The 21,840-nt window shown below is 38.5% G+C and overlaps 1 protein-coding gene across 4 annotated transcripts in view; it reads right to left on the reverse strand.

The window, feature by feature from the left end:
• Positions 1-17,720, reverse strand: part of UBE2W (ubiquitin conjugating enzyme E2 W) — a 33,446-nt gene extending 15,726 nt beyond the window's left edge. Inside the window, exon 1 of one of the 4 annotated variants that reach the window (XM_041412540.1) lies at positions 16,848-17,720. In XM_041412540.1, the coding sequence (XP_041268474.1) occupies positions 16,848-16,862 (15 nt within the window). In that variant the 5' untranslated portion in view covers positions 16,863-17,720. The other 3 variants (XM_041412542.1, XM_041412539.1, XM_041412543.1) reach the window with 3 other exon arrangements.
• Positions 17,721-21,840: the final 4,120 nt, after the last annotated feature.

A 21,840-nucleotide genomic window follows, 5' to 3' on the forward strand; every position in this document is an offset into this window, starting at 1 on the left:
AGTTGCAAAACCACTTTATAAATCCTTAATTTGAATGGCAGAGATGTTTTGAAGTCAATTCTCTTTCTGGTACTTCCCCAGACCGCCATCACACAAGCCTCAAAGGCAATCAACCTGTGTACACTTCATCACGTAGAGAAATATTTTAAAAGTTCAGAGATGAGAACATATGACAACAGAAATTCAAACTCCCCTAAAGAGGAGATTTGGAAACATTGGTTACAAAACAGCAAAGAACATATGTACATAAGAACTGCAAATAATTCAGTAGATTCATTTACTTATACATGTTCACCAACTATACAACTTTGTCTTTATGAAAAGGAGCCTAAAACACACTTCAGAATTTAATTAAAACCTGAAACATTAAGCTATCAGTGTCTGACAGTAATTTGAAGAGATAAAATTTTGTCTGTTTTGTTTCCTAAATAAAATTTCAAATTACCAACACTTAAAATATTATCTAATTTCTAGTTTGCACCTTTGGCCCTTTCTCCAGCAACAACCTTTTCAGTCTAACACAGACTCAGTCATGTTTTTGTCCATATCACTAGTGCAAAAATACCCTCTGTTTCATAGGTTTTTGGTTCTCACATACTATGTTTATGGCCCTTTCTAAACAAAAAAGCCAGTAACAAAAAGAAAAAAAAAAAATTAAAATGTGTACTTGAACAACAGAGTACCACTGAAGTGCTCTATTCCTCTGATCCTAAAACATTTGCTGACACTGGCATGAGGGCCTGTCCATTCAGCATAAATAATACATACAGATAACGTGCTACCTCTCATTGTTTGCAATTCAAAACAAAATTCACAAAACATATCCCAGAGAAATAGCAAGAAATACTATTTACACTTTGGGTCAAATGTGTTACATCAAACAAATAATATTTTTAAAGAAATTATTATTTCCCAGTTAGCCAATTCAAATAAGTATCAATGTAAGCCAGAAAAGGAAAGCCCATAAAATCCTGAACAACTGGAAAAAACTGATGAGCAGAAGGCTACAGTACTCAACAACAGGACTGGTTTTTTTTTTGCTTCAGTCTTCAATGGGAACCTCTTTTCCCACACCACTCAAGGGGATGGACACCAGGAGGGAACGAAGTCCCTCCCACTTTAAGTAAAGGTCAGGTTCATGACACTTGAGGAACCTGAATATAAACAGATCTCTGGGACCCAACGAGCTGCATTCCAGACTCCTGAGAGGAATTGGTGGATTTAGTTGCCAAGCCACTTTCCGTATTTGAGAAGTCATGGCAGTCAGGTGAAGTCCCAGCTGATAGGAAAAAGGGTAAAAAGGAGGACACTGAGAGCTGTCAGCCTCACCTCTGTGCCTGGCAAGTTCAAGGGACGCATCCTCCAAAAAGCTGTACTATGACACATGCAGGACAGAAAAGGATTAAGAACAGCCACCATGGCTTCACTGAGGCCAAGTCCTGCCTGACTAACCTAGTGACCTTCTACAATGGAGTGACTCACCAGTGGACGAGGGAAGGGCTACAGATGCCATTTATCTGGACTTCTGGTAAGTCTTTGGCATGGTGTCCTACAACATCCTTCTCTCTAGGCTGGAGAGAGATGGATTTGATGAGTGGACTGTTCAGTGGATAAGGAATTGGTTGGACAGTCACATCCGGGGGGTTGGAATGAAATGATCTTTACAGTCCCTTCAAATCCAAACCATTCTATAATCAGTTCCATCTGACCTCTATTTGCAGTTCTCAGTGGAAATATCAATACAATAAAAATAAAAAAAATCTATGCCATTCCCATAAAAAGCTGAAAAGAGCTTGTTCAGTAGAAAATTAATGTATTAGCTATTAAGTTACAGAAACTCAATAACCCAGAAAAGCAAGACTGACACTCTCAGTGTTATAATGAAAACAATTTATAGCAAATAAGTTTATCACATTGAAATAAGGGACTCCACAAAAAACCCTGACTATTATTATCTATTAAGCATAGGAAACTGCAGTGCAATTCTGATTAATGGTAAATTCCCTAGACACAGCTCCTCATTGGATAGGGAAGGAAGGGATTTAGAGGTGAAGAAACACACACCTCTTCTGGATTTGTTCTTGATTCAGGGCAATATCCCAAACAAAACCAAGTTTCAGCAAAAGGCGTTATTTCCTTCTGCCTTACAGGAACCTCTCTAACCCTATGTCTGCCTAAAGAACCTGTATACCATTACACTACACCTTGATGGATTTTATGCATCTCAGAACTGCTAACCCCCAAATAAAGAGGCTCTCACCCTAGAATTATTCAGAACAGAAGAGCAACAACTGCTATTATAAATGGCAGAGAACTTCTTCATTTGTCTTATCTCCGGCTATACTATCTGGATAATTTGCTTTGATATTAAAGATCAAAAGAAGTATCTTATAATGAATTCCTGGATTTCTCCAGCCCTCAATGACAGGAAGTCTGAAAGTGTTAAACAGTTCAAGAGGAAAAAATGCTTTTAAAGATTTCCCAAGTATTAATCTTGCCACTAGAGACAGAAGCAAAGCAGTTTATATACGAAGATAATTACTTCTAGTGGACCAAAAGACACACCTTTAAGATGTGATTTAAGTCCATTATTTGTTGGGGTTTTTTTCCCCCAGCTGGAATAATAAAATATACTCTATATTTCAAAACACTCTACTATTCCAATAACCACACCACAGAAATTAATAATTCCTAATGTGATGAACATATCTGGGTATCTTTAACAGGCCTTCACCACACATCTTCAAAATTTGGGGTTTTTGTTAATCAAACATCAACTCAATTATTTCTGTACAGAATAACAAAGAGCTGCCTATAGACCCTTCCAGAACATGAGAGTACTTCACAGAAACTGGAACAAAACTGCAGAGGGCACAAAGTGCCTACTAACCAGAATTCATTCGAACAGTGGGAAAAAAAAAAGTTTTGAGAGAGAATAAATAATATTTAGAAAATAATCTTTAAATAAACTTCTTTGGTCAATGCATTCCAGTGTTGCACTACCCATGGTATAAAATGTTTCTTTTGTATCTTACCAAAATACCTCATGTTCCAATTTGTATCTATTGCCCTTTGTCTTCCCATAGTGGCTCTGTTTTCCCTTGATATCTTCCTATTATGTTGTTGCAGGCATCAGCAAATCTCTCATTTGCCTTCTCTTCTTACAGCTGAAGAAACCCAGTCTCCTTGGAGGTCACACAGTTCTGCCCAGCATCCTGCCTGTCATCTGCTGGACTCACCCCAGAACCCCAATGTCTGTCCTATACTGCAGCTCCCTGAACACAGCACTCCAGGTATGGTCTCAAGTACCAGAGAGAGGAGAAGAATCACTTTCCTCGAGCTGCTGGCTCAGTGCTTGCACAGACAGCCTGACGTGCAGCTAGGGATATTCAGAAAACTTGAACATACTTTCCACAGCTATTATGAAGGACTATTTTTTTTTCTTTCTCTCTTTCTTAAAATAATTTGTCTTTTGTTGTGTCTCATTAATACAGAAACTGGATTATCAGGAGACTGATCTAGCTATAAAAAAAAGCTCTTAAATGAAGCCCTTAAAGACCAGACTCATACAGTTTAATTAGGAAACCAAGTTCCTCGTTACCACAGTAATTTCAAAAACATCTGAAGCTTGAATTTAAAAACTTGAAATTAATTGCTCTTCCGTGTTGAATAGTACTTGCTGACCCAAAAGGTTACAAAGGACAATAATTTTCTTACAGCAAAGCAGTCTAAACACCCACTCTTAGCTTCAAATGTACTTTAAAGAAACGTGACTCTGGTATATCAAGCCCTTACACACTAGCTACAAAAGACACATTGCAACTGCAAGATTCTCAAATTCAGCATTTGAAAAGAAAAATTTCAGCAGTGGCAAAGCCTTATATTTGACAGCCATGACTGCAGAAGTATTAAGTTTTGTTTTCACAAACATTCTAGAAAATTAGCAGCAATATACATAGGAGGACAAAATATAACAGATTAACACTTTTGAGACAGTTTTAACTCTCAAACTCTAATTCGTAGAATCTTACGAAGTTAGAACTTAAAGATACCTCTCCATCTTCCTAACATAAAAGGAAGTTGCGTTAAAAGCCTTTAACATTTTCTCACATCACTTTATCTCCTGCTTTTACAACTGGAAAGATTTTATTTACAGTAAGAGATCTAGGCGGGTTGAATGAATTACAGTCAAATTACTTCTCTTAGACTTCATGGGCACAAAAGTGTTCTTTTATTTACTTCAACTCGCATCTCACCTTTCCCAGTCTCTACTCAAGTAAACACCTCCAAGCCAACGCAGACTGCCCTCAAAATACCCTTTGGCAGGTTCCCTCTGTTCCACAGAACCAAACAGCCCCTCTGAATCAGACACCCAGTCTAAACAACCAATTACGGCTTTGATAACTTCTGAAGTGGTCTTTATGGTTTCATAAACAATAGAGTCCACATGATTGATACCATGTTTTTCTTGTGTGCTTATTCAAATGTCACATCAACATACACGGAAAAGTTTTGCGCAGTCAAAATACAGCTACTGCTCCTCTTTCACAACATCTACAGCCCAATACAAGAAAAAACCATGTTAATTCAATGCAATCTTTTTTCTTAAATACATTTGGCTAATTGTCTTGGCTAATTGTTGATTGTTTGCTATAGGTATCAGAGACTATTTGGTCCAGTGATTTCCAGAAGTCAAATTTTCACATAATAGTAGAAAAACAAAAATAGTATTTATCATCTGGAAACTCACTCAAAAGAATTGTCAGAAAATCGAAGATTCAGTTGCTTAAACACTTTTAAAAAGCAAACCAACTCACATAGCTAAATTTTAATTACTGACATAATATCCAGTGTCTAAAAGATATTGAATCTGCCCTTTTTGTTTGGCATGCTTCATCATCAATTCAAGTATTTGTCACCTATTCTTTGCTTTGCTTTCCTTTCCTATTTACAGGCTCATCCCTCTCCTCATCTTTCTAATGATTTATAAGAATATCTTTTAATGCTTTTCAAACACACTGATTCAAAACAATGAATTGTGAAGTTTCACTCCTATATGCTTATCCTTTTAAAAGGAATTACTTAATTTCACTTTTCTCTTCTATACAAAACCTCCTCAATCTTCCTGTTACTGAACAGGCCCTCATGGTGCCACATTGACTTTTAATATAATTCTTTTTTTTTTCCATATTGAGACAGCTTGACACCAAACATTAGTATTTTTGTCTAAAAACCTGTAGCCCTTCAATTCTCCAGCTACATTAAGACTTGCCTAACTAAAGTCAATACCACAAGTGCTTTAAGCTTTTTCCTTACCATGAATGAGGAATACCTTTTTAATCACACATTCAAGTTGTTTTCAGCCTCTCAACCAGCTCCTTTTCAAGTCAAAATACAAGCCAGTGCAGCTGTTCATGCCTAAAACAACCCTCAGACAGATGCTTTCCATACATTGATATACTCTTGGGACCTGTGCTTGCTTTACTGTCCTTTTCACATCACAAGACACTCTCTTCAATGTTTCTGTTTACCCATCATAAGATTTCATTTTCCTGCTTGTCCACTTTCTACTGAAAGGGACAGGAAGAAAGCAGGCTGCACACTTGTAGGGGAATACATGAAGGATGCACAGGCAATCTAACTTTGACCTTTTCCTTATTTTTGAGAGAGAATGTTATGCTTAAACATTCTTGTAATACAACTTTAGGGTAAACCAGAACTAAAATGTATGAAATTGATAAAAACGTTCACAATCTAGAGGGAAACAGAACAGCTGAGGAAGAATACCAGAAACCCAAGACTGCTTAACAGCACAGTCCTTCAGCTAAAGAAATAATCACATCCAAAATGCAGAGGAGTGATGTAAGCAGTAGTTTATAGAAGTATTTTCAAAATACTTGAAGTATTTTCAAGTGTAAGTCTTTGAAACCAAGATTACATATTCACCTATCTCTACAGGAAAGGATGAATCAGGGATGAAATCAAAGAACACAGCTTAACACTGAACCAAGCATCACTTCCAAACGAAGTTTATTCAAGTACTTGAGACATGACTGACATAGCAATGGTTTCTATCCTGTTGCTAATTCTGTCAAACAGGATTTGTGCAACTCCTTCAGTGATCCTCCACAGATTTTCTATGGTATCAAACCCGTAAGACTTCTTACAGCATATGGAAAAAAGAACACAAAATTAGCTGGCACCAATGAGTAAAATTCCTGACAGCTCCCCAGACAGCTCAAAACCACCTCTATCATTTCTATCCTGACAGACAGCACTTGCTGTCTGTCATGGTTTGAGTTAAAGGTATGTCTGAAGCCAACAGCTTCTAGCAAAAATACACATTCCTCTTACTCCAAACTGGCACACATCTTACTTGGTCACCTCTGGAACTGGGGAGATAACACCTCAAATGCCACAGCTCAATTCTCACTTGAGTTGATTCTCAGTGAATCACATAAAGAAGCAAGCAGGGCCTGCACATAAAAAAGATGCAACACGTAAAAAGGGAGAGGGGGTAGCAATATAGGACAGAAAGGAATTTAGAGGTTTTCAATACAAGTATTTCAAAACCAGTCCTAGAAACAGGTAGTTTGTTCACTGTGTATGACTGAGCTGGATATTATAGCACATAAATGCTTATTATACACAATTATTTCACTGGTCTCTGTGTCCCTGTTAGCTATCTCAAGGGTCAATATTCCTAAAGCATATATGGCATCACCAGAGTTTAACTGCAATTCCTCACAATCAAGTAAAGCAAAGGTATCTTCTTTACCCACCATGAAAACTTCCCTAGCTCTTGCAGGCATGTGAAAATTACCTTTCTCAACACCTGTAAAAAGGAGTATCACAGTATCAGGAGTCTGTTTTCAGTTCTAAGCCCATTGCCAGAACTCTTTCAACAGCTTTGCCCCTCCCTTGGAAAAGTGGAGCACGGAGAGTTAAACTTTAACAGAGTTGAGGACAAACAAAAACACATACACAGTGAAGTTAGAGGGGTCACTACCAAGTACAATTTATGTACAGACAGCTGACAGCACCTAGGCCAACCAGTGAGTGGTGCTTCAGGTAACATTTTATTATTCATAACTGGAGTGGGAAAAGCATACTTACAGAGTTATATTGGCTGTTGATTAGCAGCAAAATATTAGCACATTAATCAAGTTGGAATGTATGCCCATACTCCTGGATTATAATTTCCTATGAGTTGCAATGACAAACTTTGAAAACATAAATAATACAAAGAAAATGAAATTGCAATTCTTGAATACTTCACTTTTTGGTGTTTCAAGAAATGCAGCACAAAATGTGCAGTGTCTTCAATCAGCAATATCTTAAATAAGTAAACAAAATTATGAGCTATCTTAGTCAAATACCTTACCTACAAACAACCTATTTAAGTGATTTTCCTTTTTATAATGACATAAAGTAAGAAAGAGAAAAGCTGAGTTGATTAAACCCAAAGCAGATTCAGCGAAAGACATGATATATTAAGGCAAGTGGTAAGAATTTAGTAGAAAATAGCTAGGGGAAAAAAAACCCTATCAGTAGAGCAGAAACATACAAGCAGAGCAAAAAGTGGCAAGTGGACCAAAGAGATTCCTTTCACTTCTGCTGGAGGAAATGCTTCATTGCCACACCTTATTTCACCATTAAAACAAGATGTGATGGGCAATTTAACTGAAATGTGGTGGCTTTTTCACCTGGACTGGTAGGAACTCAACTAGCCATGGCCAATAAGGCAGTATCATGATGCTATAAAGAAACAAAGATGGAATAGCAACTTCACAGTACTAGGAAGCATGCAGGACCAAAACATCTGCACTTGAGTTGTGTTACAAACCTTCGATTTCTATGCAAATAGAATAGAATTCTTTCAAATTTCCTTCTCCTTGTTGCAAGAAACTATGAATGTAAGAAAGGAATAATCTTCCAAGGCTGAGCCTTCCTGAACTGTAAACTCAAATTTAATCTGGCTCAAAGATCAAAGAGAAAGAAAACTAACTCATAAATAGTTGGAAGTTAAATATTAATCCCACGGGGGCTCCATTCTTCTATTTTGGTGTATATATATTGGTAAAGCTGCTGCACCCTAGGGAGACCTAACAACATTTCTTCCATAACTACCAAAACTCTCTTCCACATTCAAAAATTTAAATGGGCCCAAACTCTGTTAGCATCAAAACACTGCCAGTAATATTATAACATCGTAACATCCTGGCAAAGAATTTACATTTTGCTTATAAGCTAGAGCCTGTCGCCTCCTCCCACATTCAAGTTATGAAATGCTTCACAAAAAAACATCCTTTCTGTTTTGGAGAAGTTTTTACATGCAGGAGACAGTGACTGTACAGAGACAAACAGCAAGCTTGTCGCAGAACAGGAGCTGAAAACAGGCTGCAATGACAGAGTTGTACAACACCGCCATGTTGACTCATAAGCAACGCTCGACTGTTAGTGCCAGCTACCAGCCTGAGAGCCTAAGACCACTAGAACTCTTTTTCAGTACTTCAGTTCCTTCCATTCACACATTTCTTACTGAAAATGTCTCAAATCCAGCATACGATGTTCTAAACACCAGGGAGATAATTATGCTTTGCAATCTAAACTCTTCTACAGAAAAAAAAATCCAACATATTTTAAACATTTGAAGTATTCCAGGAACTCATTGCACATTACTCTCTAATTAGAAGCCTAACTTAAAATACCAAAAAGCTGTTAAACATAAGAGAAACAACATAAAGACTAACAATGGTGACATTTAAGAAGAAGTTACCTGCTACACTCCATCTCACTACTTAAGAAATCTAGAGAATGACAGTTCCTACAAATAAAAACTCCTTTATTTCCTGGTCAACCAGGTCATTCAAGAAAATCCTTGCAGATTATATCCCATAATTCAGGTGAGATCATTTGCTCCAGACTCTCAAACACACAAACCATCCAGATACTTGATTATCACAATCCTGCCTCAATTCTTCCTATCAAAGTTCTTCTAGTAAGCTTTAGTCAAGGCACAGAGGAGGAAAGATCAATAATTGTCTGGATGTGGTCAATTAAAGCTTCAGAAAGATGCATAACAAAACAGCTCCACAAAATACTCTGTCCCTATTAAAAAGCAATACCGGGATTTTAGCACAAAGAATTGTTTTTCAGTTTTATCTATTTTTGGCTGAGTAGCAGGTTTTCAATCTACACTGAGAATGCAGAAGCAGATTAGTCTACTCCTCATTTCTAATAAAACATGTTAACATCTGGCAACTGAGTTCTGATGTTATTTCCTCAGACCAATCTGAATGAAATCTCAGACCAATCAAGATCTGAATGTCAAGCATTTTGCACAATTCTCTCATTTTAAAGGAACCAAATGGCAATGCATGAATCTTTTTGTTGAGCTACTTACAATAAATTCCTATCACTCATCTTTTGTTCTTCTGAGCATTTGAAAATTTCAAAAAATCCAGTTATGGATTGAGGGTGATGGGAGGAACGATTGTTGATTTCTCAGTTTGAAAACAGAATATTATCTTCATATGCTCCAAGATATTCTAAAGTATTTGATTGAAAGGTCAAAGCAACAGTCCTCTTTAAAAGAGAATAATACACTTAAACTCACTAAGAGACAAGATCAACCTGAAATCATAACTACAGTATAATTAAAGATAAATCACAATAACTACACACACACAAAGGAAACATTCTGTACTTCACAGTCTGAAAAGCTTTTTGCCAGATAATCAAATTTTTTACAATGAACCTGTCATTCGAAAGCAAATTAAGTGGAATCCACTATTACAGGATAAGATGAAACTGACAGTGAGTCATCTGCTTTGTAAATGGAGTCTTTAAATGTACCAACGCCCAGCACAACCCTCACACAGTAATAAAAAGTCAACCACAGATCATTTTATCTTTTAAAGAAAAGAGTCTGGCACTACTTGACTTGCTTCAGTTAAAGAAATTAATTTAAGAAAATAGTGAAGGATGGCACAATGAGGTCAACCATATGTTTACAGGGAATTTCTCATCCTTATAAAAACATTCCAATAGTTGGTAACCAAGATAAAGTGTTCTATTCTGACAAAAAGCATTTCAGAGAGAAAAAGAGGTAAAATGCTTGAAGTAGCAAACAGCAACAAGGTTTAAATACTCATTCAATCCATATCCCTAAATATGACAGGGTGAGAGCTTCTAACTTAAGAAGGGGCAAGGAAATGGAAGGGATTTAGGTTTCTTATTACTGGCCACCAATTTCTAACGAAGAAGAAAGAAATAAATCAATATGAACAAGTAACATCAAATTCCATGAAGCATTTTATTCCAGCAGGACAATATTTGCTATGCTCTAGTAAACTATTATCATAATTTACTGACACATATACAGATTTTCTTCTTGAGAATGATTAAGCAGTACTTTTAATTAAGTTGAATAAAAAAAAATATTACAAACAACTTTGTATTTGTAATCACCCAAGGAGAAACAATTATTTTTTGATGATTAAGCAGTGCTTTTAATTAAGTTGAATAAAAAAAAGATTACAAACAACTTTGTATTTGTAATCACCCAAGGAGAAACAATTATTTTTTAGTACTGTGTATGAAAGGATGAATAGCTAGTATCCTCAATGAGATCATTAATTAGCAAAAATGAGGTGTCTCACAATTCCTGACTTACCACCACTAACTTCTGTCCTTCCTTTATTAACACATTAATATTGCTTTTAGGAAGGTAAATTATAAGGTTGTCTCCCTTCTTTCCCTGCCATCCCTGACTGATATCTGTTTTTCATGCCAGCAATTAAGGTCACCTGAGGAAAAACAAGCAAACAAAAAAACCAAACTGCAAAGGCTTGCACAGATTCCAGAGCATATTTTTGAACAAAGCTAAGCAAAAACAAAAAAAAACAAAAAAAAAAACAAAACAAAAAAAAAAAAAAAAAAAAAAAAAAAAAAAAAAAAAAAAAAAAAAAAAATCATGCCAGCAATTAAGGTCACCTGAGGAAAAACAAGCAAACAAAAAAACCAAACTGCAAAGGCTCAAACAGATTCCAGAACACCTTTTGAAGGCCTTCAACTATCAAAAGCAGACAGAAGACATGTTACGTGACCTTCACTGATCACAAAATGTTGCCTACTGGCTCTTTTTATTTAAAGAATTTAACCTTAACTGCAAAGGCTCGAACAGATTCCAGAATACCTTTTGAAAGCCTTCAACTATCAAAAGCAGACATAAGACATGTTACGTGACCTTCATTGATCACAAAATGTTGCCTACTGGCTCTTTTTATTTAAAGAATTTAACCTATTTATTTTCATTTTCTTTCAGTAAATGAAGTTGTAATAGGTTTCAGTGAACAGATATAGTCTATCAGTTCCTCCCTTCAAAAGACAAAAACTATATATCCAGCTGACAGTTCTGTCAGTCCTTCACTACTTCAAAGCCATGCAAGACACACAAAATATCTGGCTCCAAGTACTGAGCAAAAGACTTTCGTCATCTTCTTCCCCTCTGCCCTAGTGGAAATTTTAGCCTGTAATCTGCTTGAACACTCATCTCTCAGTTGTAAACCAAGGCTGTGTGAGAGACACGATCTAATGATCTGAAGGCATTGACGTTCATTGCACACAGCCGTAACCATGGCTAAATTCACTGGGAGTTGTGCCTCCTCTCCTTCACATGAACGGGGGTAATTTAATCTCACTCTCTGGGCGTAGCCACCAGTATGGCCTACACCTGTGTAATATTATAGCGAAGATCCTTTAGTCTAAAACTCTTCTCTCGGTAGAACTGGAGCAAACAATTAGAGAAAGTACTTGATCACCGAGTTTCACACATTGTTTGAGCTAAGCTGCTTTAGCTTATTAATGACAAACCCACAGAGCCTTCCAAGGGAGCAGCTTAACAAGACAACATTCCCTGGCTCTTGCAAATGTATTGTGGTATATTTTTCTCTTCTCAGAACTTGAATAGCTAGGCCTAAACACAAGTATAAGATACTATAAAACTCAGAGAAGAAATAATTGCAATCAACTAGAATTACTCTTCTTTACAATAAAGACCTATTTTATTTTCCTGATTGAAATCATACACATATTCATGAGATATCAATGTTCAATGTGACAGGTTGAAAGCATCCATGGTTTTTTACATTTTAGCTGTATAGTTGGTCTATTTGTAAAGAAGAGCTGCTGACAGTGCTCAGGGGACACTTCTTTCAGTAAGTTTTTCTACTTCTGCTTTCTTTCTCTGAAGTGAATTCTTCTACCCTAGCTCAAAAATTCTGCAGCTGCTGCACAACAAAGTATTTCCCAAAATTCTATTTACACAGGCAGATACAAAAACAAGCAAATGAGACTCCTTAGGGCTTAAAGCCATAACTTCTATTTTATTTATCTTTACTGAATGAAGACTATAAATTTTAAACTTCAGTTGATAGTCAAGACAAAACTTCATTAATAAACTCTCAAGATTAAATTAACTCATCTTGGTAAAATTACTAAAAATGTTGTATTTATCTTACTTCACTCTAGCATGGTCATATGCCAAAGCTAATATAGCACACATCAGTACAAACTGATTACCAAAGGTTATGTAAAGGACTAACAATCTCTTAGTGGACAGAGGAAATTATTTTTACTGTCTACTCATTCTGGTTTTAATTATGGTACTCACATTTCCCAGTTTAAATAATTACTGAAATGTTTATCTTCAACAGCATTTCACCAATGGAACCACTAAATACTTTATTAACTACCAATAATTTTATTCTGTTTATATCCCAGAATTGGTTATATAGCTACAGTACCCACTCATTTTCTCTTTTTTCTTTTTTGAAACAACACAAATAGCGTCCCGTACTGTGACATTTAACAGTACAGAACCAATGTGCATAACATCCAAGTTCCAATTCACTGAAAGCTTTCCTCCCTTAAGGTTGGGGCTTTCGCTTTTCTGGGAACACACCATAAAAATAGTTTACTACTTTTTTTGGACAAAGCTTTTAAAAAAGAACAAATTATTGCCAAATCATTAAATAAAAACACTGCCAGTGTTGAGCAAAGATTGTGCAATAAGTAATTGTTCTGAGAACAGCTGGAAACACAGAACTTCCATCAACACTAGAAGCACAGGTAAAGAATAGAAGGAAGTGTAACCGAGAGTGTATGTGTTTTTTCTGGAGATTTCAGTGGCCTGTAAATATTTTCCTCAACCCCTACCCCACTGACTGAAAATATTGGGGTGAAACTTGCGGGAAGTTTTCGTATTGTTACTAGCTTGCATTCTGTGATACAAGTTCACTGGGATCTCAAACTGGTTGTGAATTCTGCATTGTAATCTAACACAGTTATTTTTTTAAATGGCTGCTTAGACACACCTTTTCAAAAAAAAAAAATTCTATTGATGGAACAAGATTTTTAAAGTAGCACTTTATTTTGTTGTGTACATGTACATGGCACCCACCACAGCAGTTTTCGAGGCATAACACAGAAGCACAGTGAAAGCTAACAGGCTACACTCTTTACTGAAGTTGTTTGTGTCATTAATTACATTAGCTCTGCACTCAAACAGATGTAAATACCTACAAGTACAAATATTTTATGTCTAACTTTACACAATATGTGAGAAGTTATTCTGGCGATAAAAAAAAACCTAAAAACATCCCTCTAAACATTCTCACAATTTCAAGAAATCCAGAGTTTGTAGTATTAAAACTAAAAGGAAGTGAAAGGTAAATCATAGTAATTAAGATGTCAGTATTATCAATAAAGTAAATATTTCAAGTTTATGATGCAAACAGTTCATATCTGGACACTGAGGGAAAGGCTTTAATTATTTAACACTTGACATATTTTCTGTATATTTTCTGTACATTTTCAACTGAACTTCCTTACTCTATTTTTACCTGCTCTTCCATTCATAAGGCAAGTCCTGTGTTTCCAGCTGTTCTGAGAACTGTTTACTACTTCTTAAGCATTTGCCTTTAAAGGCTTCAGATTACTAAAGATGCTATATTAAAAGTTTCTAAAGCAAATCCATTATCTTCCCTTGTTCTACATTACTTGTACCTTTTCAGAGTATTTATGTGATTTTATCCAGGAGAACATTGCACAAGCTTGGGCTTTTTCTGGGAAAATTCTTGAAAATAAGTGCTCTTCCTTTAAAGGCTTGTCTGGGGTGTGTTAGCTTTTTTTTCTTTAAGAAAAAAATATGATTTGCCTAAAGTTATGCAAACCAGGTTTAAACCAGTCCAGCAGTGGCAAATTAGCAACAACATTGTGGTTAGAAAACAAAACACAAGATCTCATAAGCATTGGCTTCTATTACTGCAGAAAAAAAGGGTGACAGAAAATTCCCATTAAAGACTGTCCACACAGACAAAAATCTGTGAGTTTAATGATACACACAAAGGCTCAAAGTCACAAGTTACTGTGCATCCACTGAACAGCAGTAACTGTTCAGGTCGACGCCCAGGGCCATTAGCAAAAAGAGGCAATTTGTCACAAGTTTCAAAACTTCACTGCAGACTGACTAACAACAGCCTAATCAGATAACTCTTGTAACTTAATCCAAGACTTTTCAGTGGATCTGTAAAAATAAAATGTAATTAACCTGGGGCATCATACGCTATTGTATAAAATTACAGCAGTTTAAGAAGTAACTAGAACTTACTCTGTGCACCAATGTATCGTTTTTATCAATAAAATCCATAATATTGTCATAATAGTACAGTGTCAGACCACTGGTACAGCCAGAGATGGCAAGGAGTTACACACACATTCCAGGTAAACACTGTGTATTTAAAAACACCACACTTCATCAGGAAAAGGACACCTCTTGGTTGTGTCAGGCGACTTAGAAGACAGCAATAATTATAATAAATTATTCTGAACAGAAAAAAAAACCACTTAAAATTACCGGTTTCCTTTGTAAAACATTTTTTCACACTGAACACTCAAATGTTAATTGACAGAACTCAGAGTCTTGAAATCTTGCTCACCTGGGAGCATGTCTATGATAAACTTACTAGTTCACTTACTAAATTTTCATTTATGCTTCCTGTTTACAACTCCTTTCCAACATGCTAAACTACATTATTAAATTACTAAACATAGGAAAGAGTAATTAGAGCACCATGCAATTAGCCATATATAGACAAAAAACACTTCATAAATGTCCTTGAATCTCTTATCCAAAGACAACAGAACATCACGTAAGAAAACAAAAAGTGTCATCTTACAGCTGGTATCTCTAAAATGAAAGCAATTACAACATCAGGCTTAAAACGGCTGTAATTTCAGGAAGAGAGTATTACCCTCCACACCTCTGACATTTAGGCAACATTTGTCATTCATGTATCCCCAACAACCTTATTTAATATGTAACCATTTTTTCCCCTTTACAGAGGGAGCAACAGGAATTAGGGTGAAGCATTTCCTACTTTTCACATAGTTTTTTAAAAGACACTTCTTAATAAACTATAGCCTCTATTTTGCAGTTGAGCTTGTAAAAGTCTGCAGATTAGAAGAAGAGCACTGCAAAAACGCATTTGCCAGAGAGAGCTAATAAAACCAAGGCACATCACACTACCTGCCTAAGCTACTGCTAAAAGAACATTCTGTACAGTATGTTCAATTTCTTGATCTCGTTTCATTTCAGTAACTCTGAAAGACACACCATGGAATGGGGGGGAAGTTTTGCTTCTAAACTTCAGGAGAATAATTTTTATCCCATACAGTTCAATAATTTGACATTTTAACTCTTTTTAGCTATGCTAAATCCAGGTTATTAGGAAAATTAAACAAATTTCACCCATTTGGTACACTCTTTCTGTGCTATGACTAGTGAGAAAAAATGTAAGCTATCCTAGACTAAAATGAGAGGAAAGGAGGTCTAGATGATCCAAATATAAAAATAAAATGGAAAACTATAAACATCCAAGGAAAAGTAGAGAAGTTGCTGGTTAAATAAGGAGAAACAGGAGCCACAGCCACAAAACCTAGATATGTTTTCTCCTGCCCCAGTCGTAATAAAGCACCACCCACTCAGAGCAGCACACGGTGAAAGTAATCCATTCTACCAGAGCAATTTCTGCAGCCCCTATTTAAGAACCCCTTCGGAGTAGGTATGAATGAATAATTCAGCTGGAAATACCTGTCAGGCAGCAGGATGTTCCATCCTACCGTACCTACAGCAATACCATCCGGCCGAGAAAGCCGGACGTTAGCTGTCCACAGAGCTCACACCACGGAGAGAAAGAGAACCCCACGGGCAACACGCGGCTTGGAGCAGGACACGCCTGTCCCAGTCCCCCGTGTGCGGGGCAATTACAGCGCCAGAACCCCAGAACTCGGAGCTGCTGGTCACGGTCCCCACGATGCCGCGGGCAGGGTCCCGCTGAGCGCCCCCCGGCTCGGTGTGACACACATTCCCAGGGCGCCCGGCGAAGCTGCGGCCCCCCAAGTCCCGGGGGGCAGGGATCCCTTCGCCCTTCCCTCGCCTGCCCAGGAAGCGGCGGCATCGCTGCCAGACGCCTCCCTGAGGCGCCTCTTCCCCCGGGCCCGGTGCCTCCCCCCGCGCCCGCCCCGCCCGCCGCCGCCGCCCGAGTGCCAGCCTCGCCCCTCACACCTCTGCGCGTCTCACCTCCATCCCGGCCCTTCCCTGCCGCCACCTGCCTTCCCCGGCGCCGCTACCCGGGACCTCGACGCCCTCAACCTCTGCCCGGGCAGTTCCTCCCTCCGCGCCGCGCCACGCACGCACGTGCCCGGAGGAACGGCCGCTCCCGGCTCCCCCCGCCGCCGCCCGGCCCCAGCGCTGCCCCGGGGCTCCGCCGCAGACGCCTCACCTGCATCGACGCCATGATGGATCCGCCTCCTCCCCCTCCCCTCTGCGCCGCCGCCGGGGCGGCCCCGCCCCGCGCGCTCCCCGGTCACGTGGAGGTGCCCGCCCGTTGAGCCGCTGCGCGTGCGCGGAGCTTGGGCGGGGCGAGGGCAGTGCGGGCGGGCGCTGTTTGTTTGTGAGCCGCTGGTCCCGCGGCGCTGCCTTTACCCCGCTCTCCCCGCGATGTCCGTCACCGCCACCCGGGACGGGGCTGGTCCCCAGCCGGCTTCAGTTTGTGAAGGTTTTTAGAGCTGCACGTGCAGGGTGTTTAAGTGACTCAGTTAATGCGGACCGCGCCTCTCCGTTTTGTGGGTTTCTCCGGGCTCCCCTCACGCCTGGTGTGCCCTAGTGGGAGGGCCGTACAATCTTAGAACCACAGAATGTTGAGGAGTGGGAAGGGAATTTGAAGATCATCCAGATCCGACACTCCCGCCATGGGCAGGGAGCCGCCAGGCCGGGCTGCCCAGAGCCGCTTCCAGCCCGGCTTCGATGCCAGGGATGGGGCATCCGCAAACCTCTTCCAGTGCCTCACCGCCCTCACAGTAAAGAATTTCTTCCTGATATCCAACCCAGATCCCTCTTCTTCCAGTGTGTCCCATTACTCCATGTGCTGTCACTAGCTCCCTGGCTGTCCCTGTGTGCACTTCCCCGGGTGCTGCTCTGCCACGGGTCATCTGATTTTCCTGCACTGGTCTCTGGTGGTGTACGAGTCCAAATGAACGTGGGCCTATTTTAAGTCAGAGCATTTCTGGATTCTACGTTTTCCTTTCCTGGACTGGAATAATCCCTGTCTTTTGCACCAGATGATTGCCATATCTGTGTAGGTGAAAATAAACAGGCAGCACTCGGTAGAGTGACTGTGTGCAGTCAATAAATTAAACAACTTGCGGAAACACGCTTCATAAAGCTGTTATTTGTGCTGTAGTATTTCAGACTTAAAGGATCCTCAAGATAAATCTACAAAATGTTTATCTGAAGACAACCTATAAAATTTATAATCCCAGTGATTATGTAAAACTAAGGATTTAACAGAAACTGATTTTTTAGGTCATTATAATCCCCTTCCCACTGTTTATGCTGCACATTCCAAAAACACTGAAACCCCTTCCTCTGTCCCTTCACCCCTCTCCTTTCTGATGATGTTAAAAAATCCTTGTGTTACCTCAGCTCCAGTGGTAGCCCTGATTTTTTCTTCAGAGATGGCCTTATAAGTAAAAATTAAGTTATTGAACAATCGTTTGCAGTTTGTATTACCTTTGAAATCTTCTTTAATTTTAGACCTTTAGAAGGGTTTTGCACCCAAAATCCTGTCTACCTTGTTCAACCATATTATTTGGTGTGATGCAAGTACCACCTTTATGTACAAGTTTAACCTTCTGGTATGTTTTTAATATCCTTAACTTTGAAAACAGCTAACTGGAGGAAAAACAAAACCTCAGCAGAACATAGCATCAGTTTCCAACTTTTATCCAGCATCAACACTGTTGTCAATATTAAAGCAAGCATACAAACGTTGGGGTTTGCTTAAAAGGCAGAACCCTTTAAGCGGAAGAGAGCAGGACTATCCTTACCCTGTGAGGTAGCTGCAGAGGTGAACAAGTCCCTTGGCTTTGCAAGAATTTGCTGAAGACAGGATCAATATTTGTTGATTGTTGAGTAGGAAAGGAAATTAGCCTACCAAAAGTAAGGATGGGAAAAGTATCATCATGTAAGTTGCATCCTATACATTTGTCTTCTAAATTCAATTCTCATTCACAAACTATGGGCTCCTGATGCCATTCAACCTGACATTGCTCAACCATGTTTTCCCTGGAAGTCAGTATTTATTACTATATGATTTTTGCAATACCATTTTGGTTGCAGAGGATTTGTTGCATTAAGCAGATGCATAGAGCTGGTAAAGGTTTCTCTTTCCTGCAGTTCTTCAGAATGAACTTAGGCTGTTACAGCACTAAGTGGAATATTTCTGTTTTACTAGTTGTCGTTGTTTTGCATGATCCAAACATATGTTTATCCTAAAATACATCTCTTGATGCCATATGCCCAAAGACAGCAAGAACATCAAGTTTAAGCAATGGACATGTGTTCCGTTACAAACATGGACATATTGACAATCTGTGTTGATGTAATCACAGCGAGATACAACTGATTTCAAACCATTATACTCAGTTTCTTAAGCTTCTTCCAAAAAACCCTGTTGAAGGTCAGAAGATACAAAGCAACAGCATAAGCTTGTGAATGCCAGAACACTTCATAGACTGCAAGCTCATTTTGCATGGAAAGATCAGCTCTGTGGTCTTAGGCAAATTGTATTCAGTACAAATATGACTTCTACTCTGTAATAAAGAAAAATTAGGTGAAAATCCACTTTTGAAAAAAAAAAAAGCTTTTAACTGCCCTTATGTTCAATAAGTCTTTTTTAATCTATCACACAGAGCTTTTCAATATTAAAAACAAGTTACCTACTATGTTTTTACTGAAGGATTGTTTACTGAGATAACTTCATCTATGCTGCAAATCCTATTTCTGAGGATAGTAGGCATGAAAAGCAAGGGACAGTTTGCCCTGCATATAAAATAGAGCATGAGTTAATTACTACCTACTCAATCTTAACTGGGTATGTAAGTAATTAAAGCATTACGCTACAGCTGAAAGTCGTGGGCAGAATCCCCCATCCCTGAATACACTTGGAGTTTATTCTTACAGGACTACCAAAGATGTCTTTTATCACTGTTGTCACATCTTGATTTTTTAAAGTGTCATGCAATGCCTAATGTATATGTGAAACATTTTTTTTAGCTCCTTGTCATCATGGGAATAGGGGGATCTGGAGAATAATCCCTGTGTTTTATTGGGTTTTTTCCCTTTCCTCATTTCTTGGTAACCTGGCTTGCAGAGATGTTTTTGTACTGTGCATAATGCTATAGGGATTAGGGAATCAGTCCCATAAGCACAGTAAGAAAACAAACACTATTATCAGTCTCCCAGAAAAAAAAATATGAATACCAGTAGCTTCTTCTTAAGTTATCCAGTAATCCCACTAAGGAAAGGCCCTAATTCCCAGAGAGGGTAGATTTCACTAGGAGTAAGTTATTATAATTTGGTTTTCATTTCAGTTTTGACCTTCACCTATGCAAAACATAGAATAAAACACTTCTGCAGTTAACCCTTCCTAATCTGTTGCAGGTATAGAGATGGATGACAGAATAACTGGTTTCTTAAAACGACTGCTTTAGTATTTAGCTAGTGCAGTCTGATCTTTCACCAGTCAACCTAAATTTTGCCAGAGATTTCAAGAATCAGAGTACTGGGTCCCAAATACTCAAAGCTTATGGGGTAAGATTTAATATAATCTGTTATCTTCATTATTTCAGAGGCTATTTTACACTGATCTGATCAACTGCATGATTATGACTCCCATATCGAAAATATTTGGAGCAAATAATGAAATTGTACCTCCTACCAAATTTTTTTGGTAAATATTCTTGCAGTTGACCTAAAAATCCACTTTTCTTCAGAGTTTGCAATACCTTATACTTACAGGAAAAATTAAACTAATGTTCAAACTGCATTTATTAGATAATTTTCTGATTAACCGAGACAGTTTCACAGAGGTAAAATATAATTCTTGATTAGTGTCCCTACAATTTTACATTTTATTCCCATGTTGTCCGTAATGTTTTCAAATGTCACCAAACATTTTTTCCTCTGTTCTCACCTTTTTTTTTTTTTCCCTGTATCATTTTTCTACAACTGAACTGTCACTACCTGCTCCTTTATGATTCCTGGTGCTAAAGTGACACGAGAGCTCAATTTCTTTTGCCTGTGTCCACTGTACTTTTTAGCTTTTCGTCTTGTCTCCTTACACAGAAGTCAACTGTACATTCATGTTAACTCCCCTCATTACTTGAGTGGCATCACAGCTGTAATCTGCAGAGCCAGGACGCTGCATCTCCTGAGCATGGAGGACTCCCTGCCCCTCAGAGGAATTGTGCCAACTGCTTCTTCCGCTCCTACCTGCCAATTTGAGAAGGGCACTGAGTTTAAAAACTCTGTGGAATGAAGATCATCTTATAAACAAGCTTGGTGCACCTGCAGAAACCATCAACTGAAGATGCAGAATCAAACCAATACAATCAAGAATATAAAAGTAATACATTACACACATAGCTAAAAATTAAAATTGCCTATTAAAACTAAAATTGCAAGATAACTTTGAGCTGTTGAGATTTTATTGTTGATTTATGCCTTAGTGATTATGTAGGTTTTTCATCAACAGGATATTTAATTTTCATCTTAGTTCTTAATAGTAACAGGCAAAATGTCATTTCCATCCCAGGACTTTCAAAGGAATGAAAAGATGCTAAGGAAAAGAAAAGTCTCACCTTATTCCTAATCTGCTACAAGGGTGGTTCCTGAAGAAGAGGGTCATCTTATTCTCAGATGACATATGCCTCCATTTCTTCTCTTGTTTAGGATTTGACAATTTTGAAGCCACTGGTGACCTGTGGCTTTCATCTTATCCACAGGAAGACTAAACTACCAATGTAATTACCATCAGATCAGAAAAGAATTTTCTGATATTTCTAATATTTCATATTACGTGGAGTTATAATTACAGTTGTAATTACTGCAGTGCAAGAAGCAGGACATGGGGCTAAGGAAAGGGGTGGAATTGCCTGCTTTAGTAATATGCAGAATCACAGAATGGGTCAGGTTGGAAGGGACCACAGTGGGTCACCTGGTCCAACCTCTGTGCTGGAGCAGGGGCATCCCAGAGCAGGATGCTCAGGTTACATCCAGGAGGTTCTTGAGTATCTCCAGTGAGGGAGGCTCCACAACCATGCCAGGCAGTCTGTTCCAATGCACAGTCACCTGCACAGTAGAGAAGTTCTTCCTCATGTTCAGGTGGAACTTTCTGTGCGTGTTTCTACCCATTGCCTCTTGTCCTATTGTTT

This window comes from Onychostruthus taczanowskii, unplaced genomic scaffold (genome assembly GCF_017590055.1).
Source record: "Onychostruthus taczanowskii isolate IOZ18803 unplaced genomic scaffold, ASM1759005v1 scaffold4, whole genome shotgun sequence".
In the NCBI taxonomy this organism is placed as follows: Eukaryota; Metazoa; Chordata; class Aves; order Passeriformes; family Passeridae; genus Onychostruthus; species Onychostruthus taczanowskii.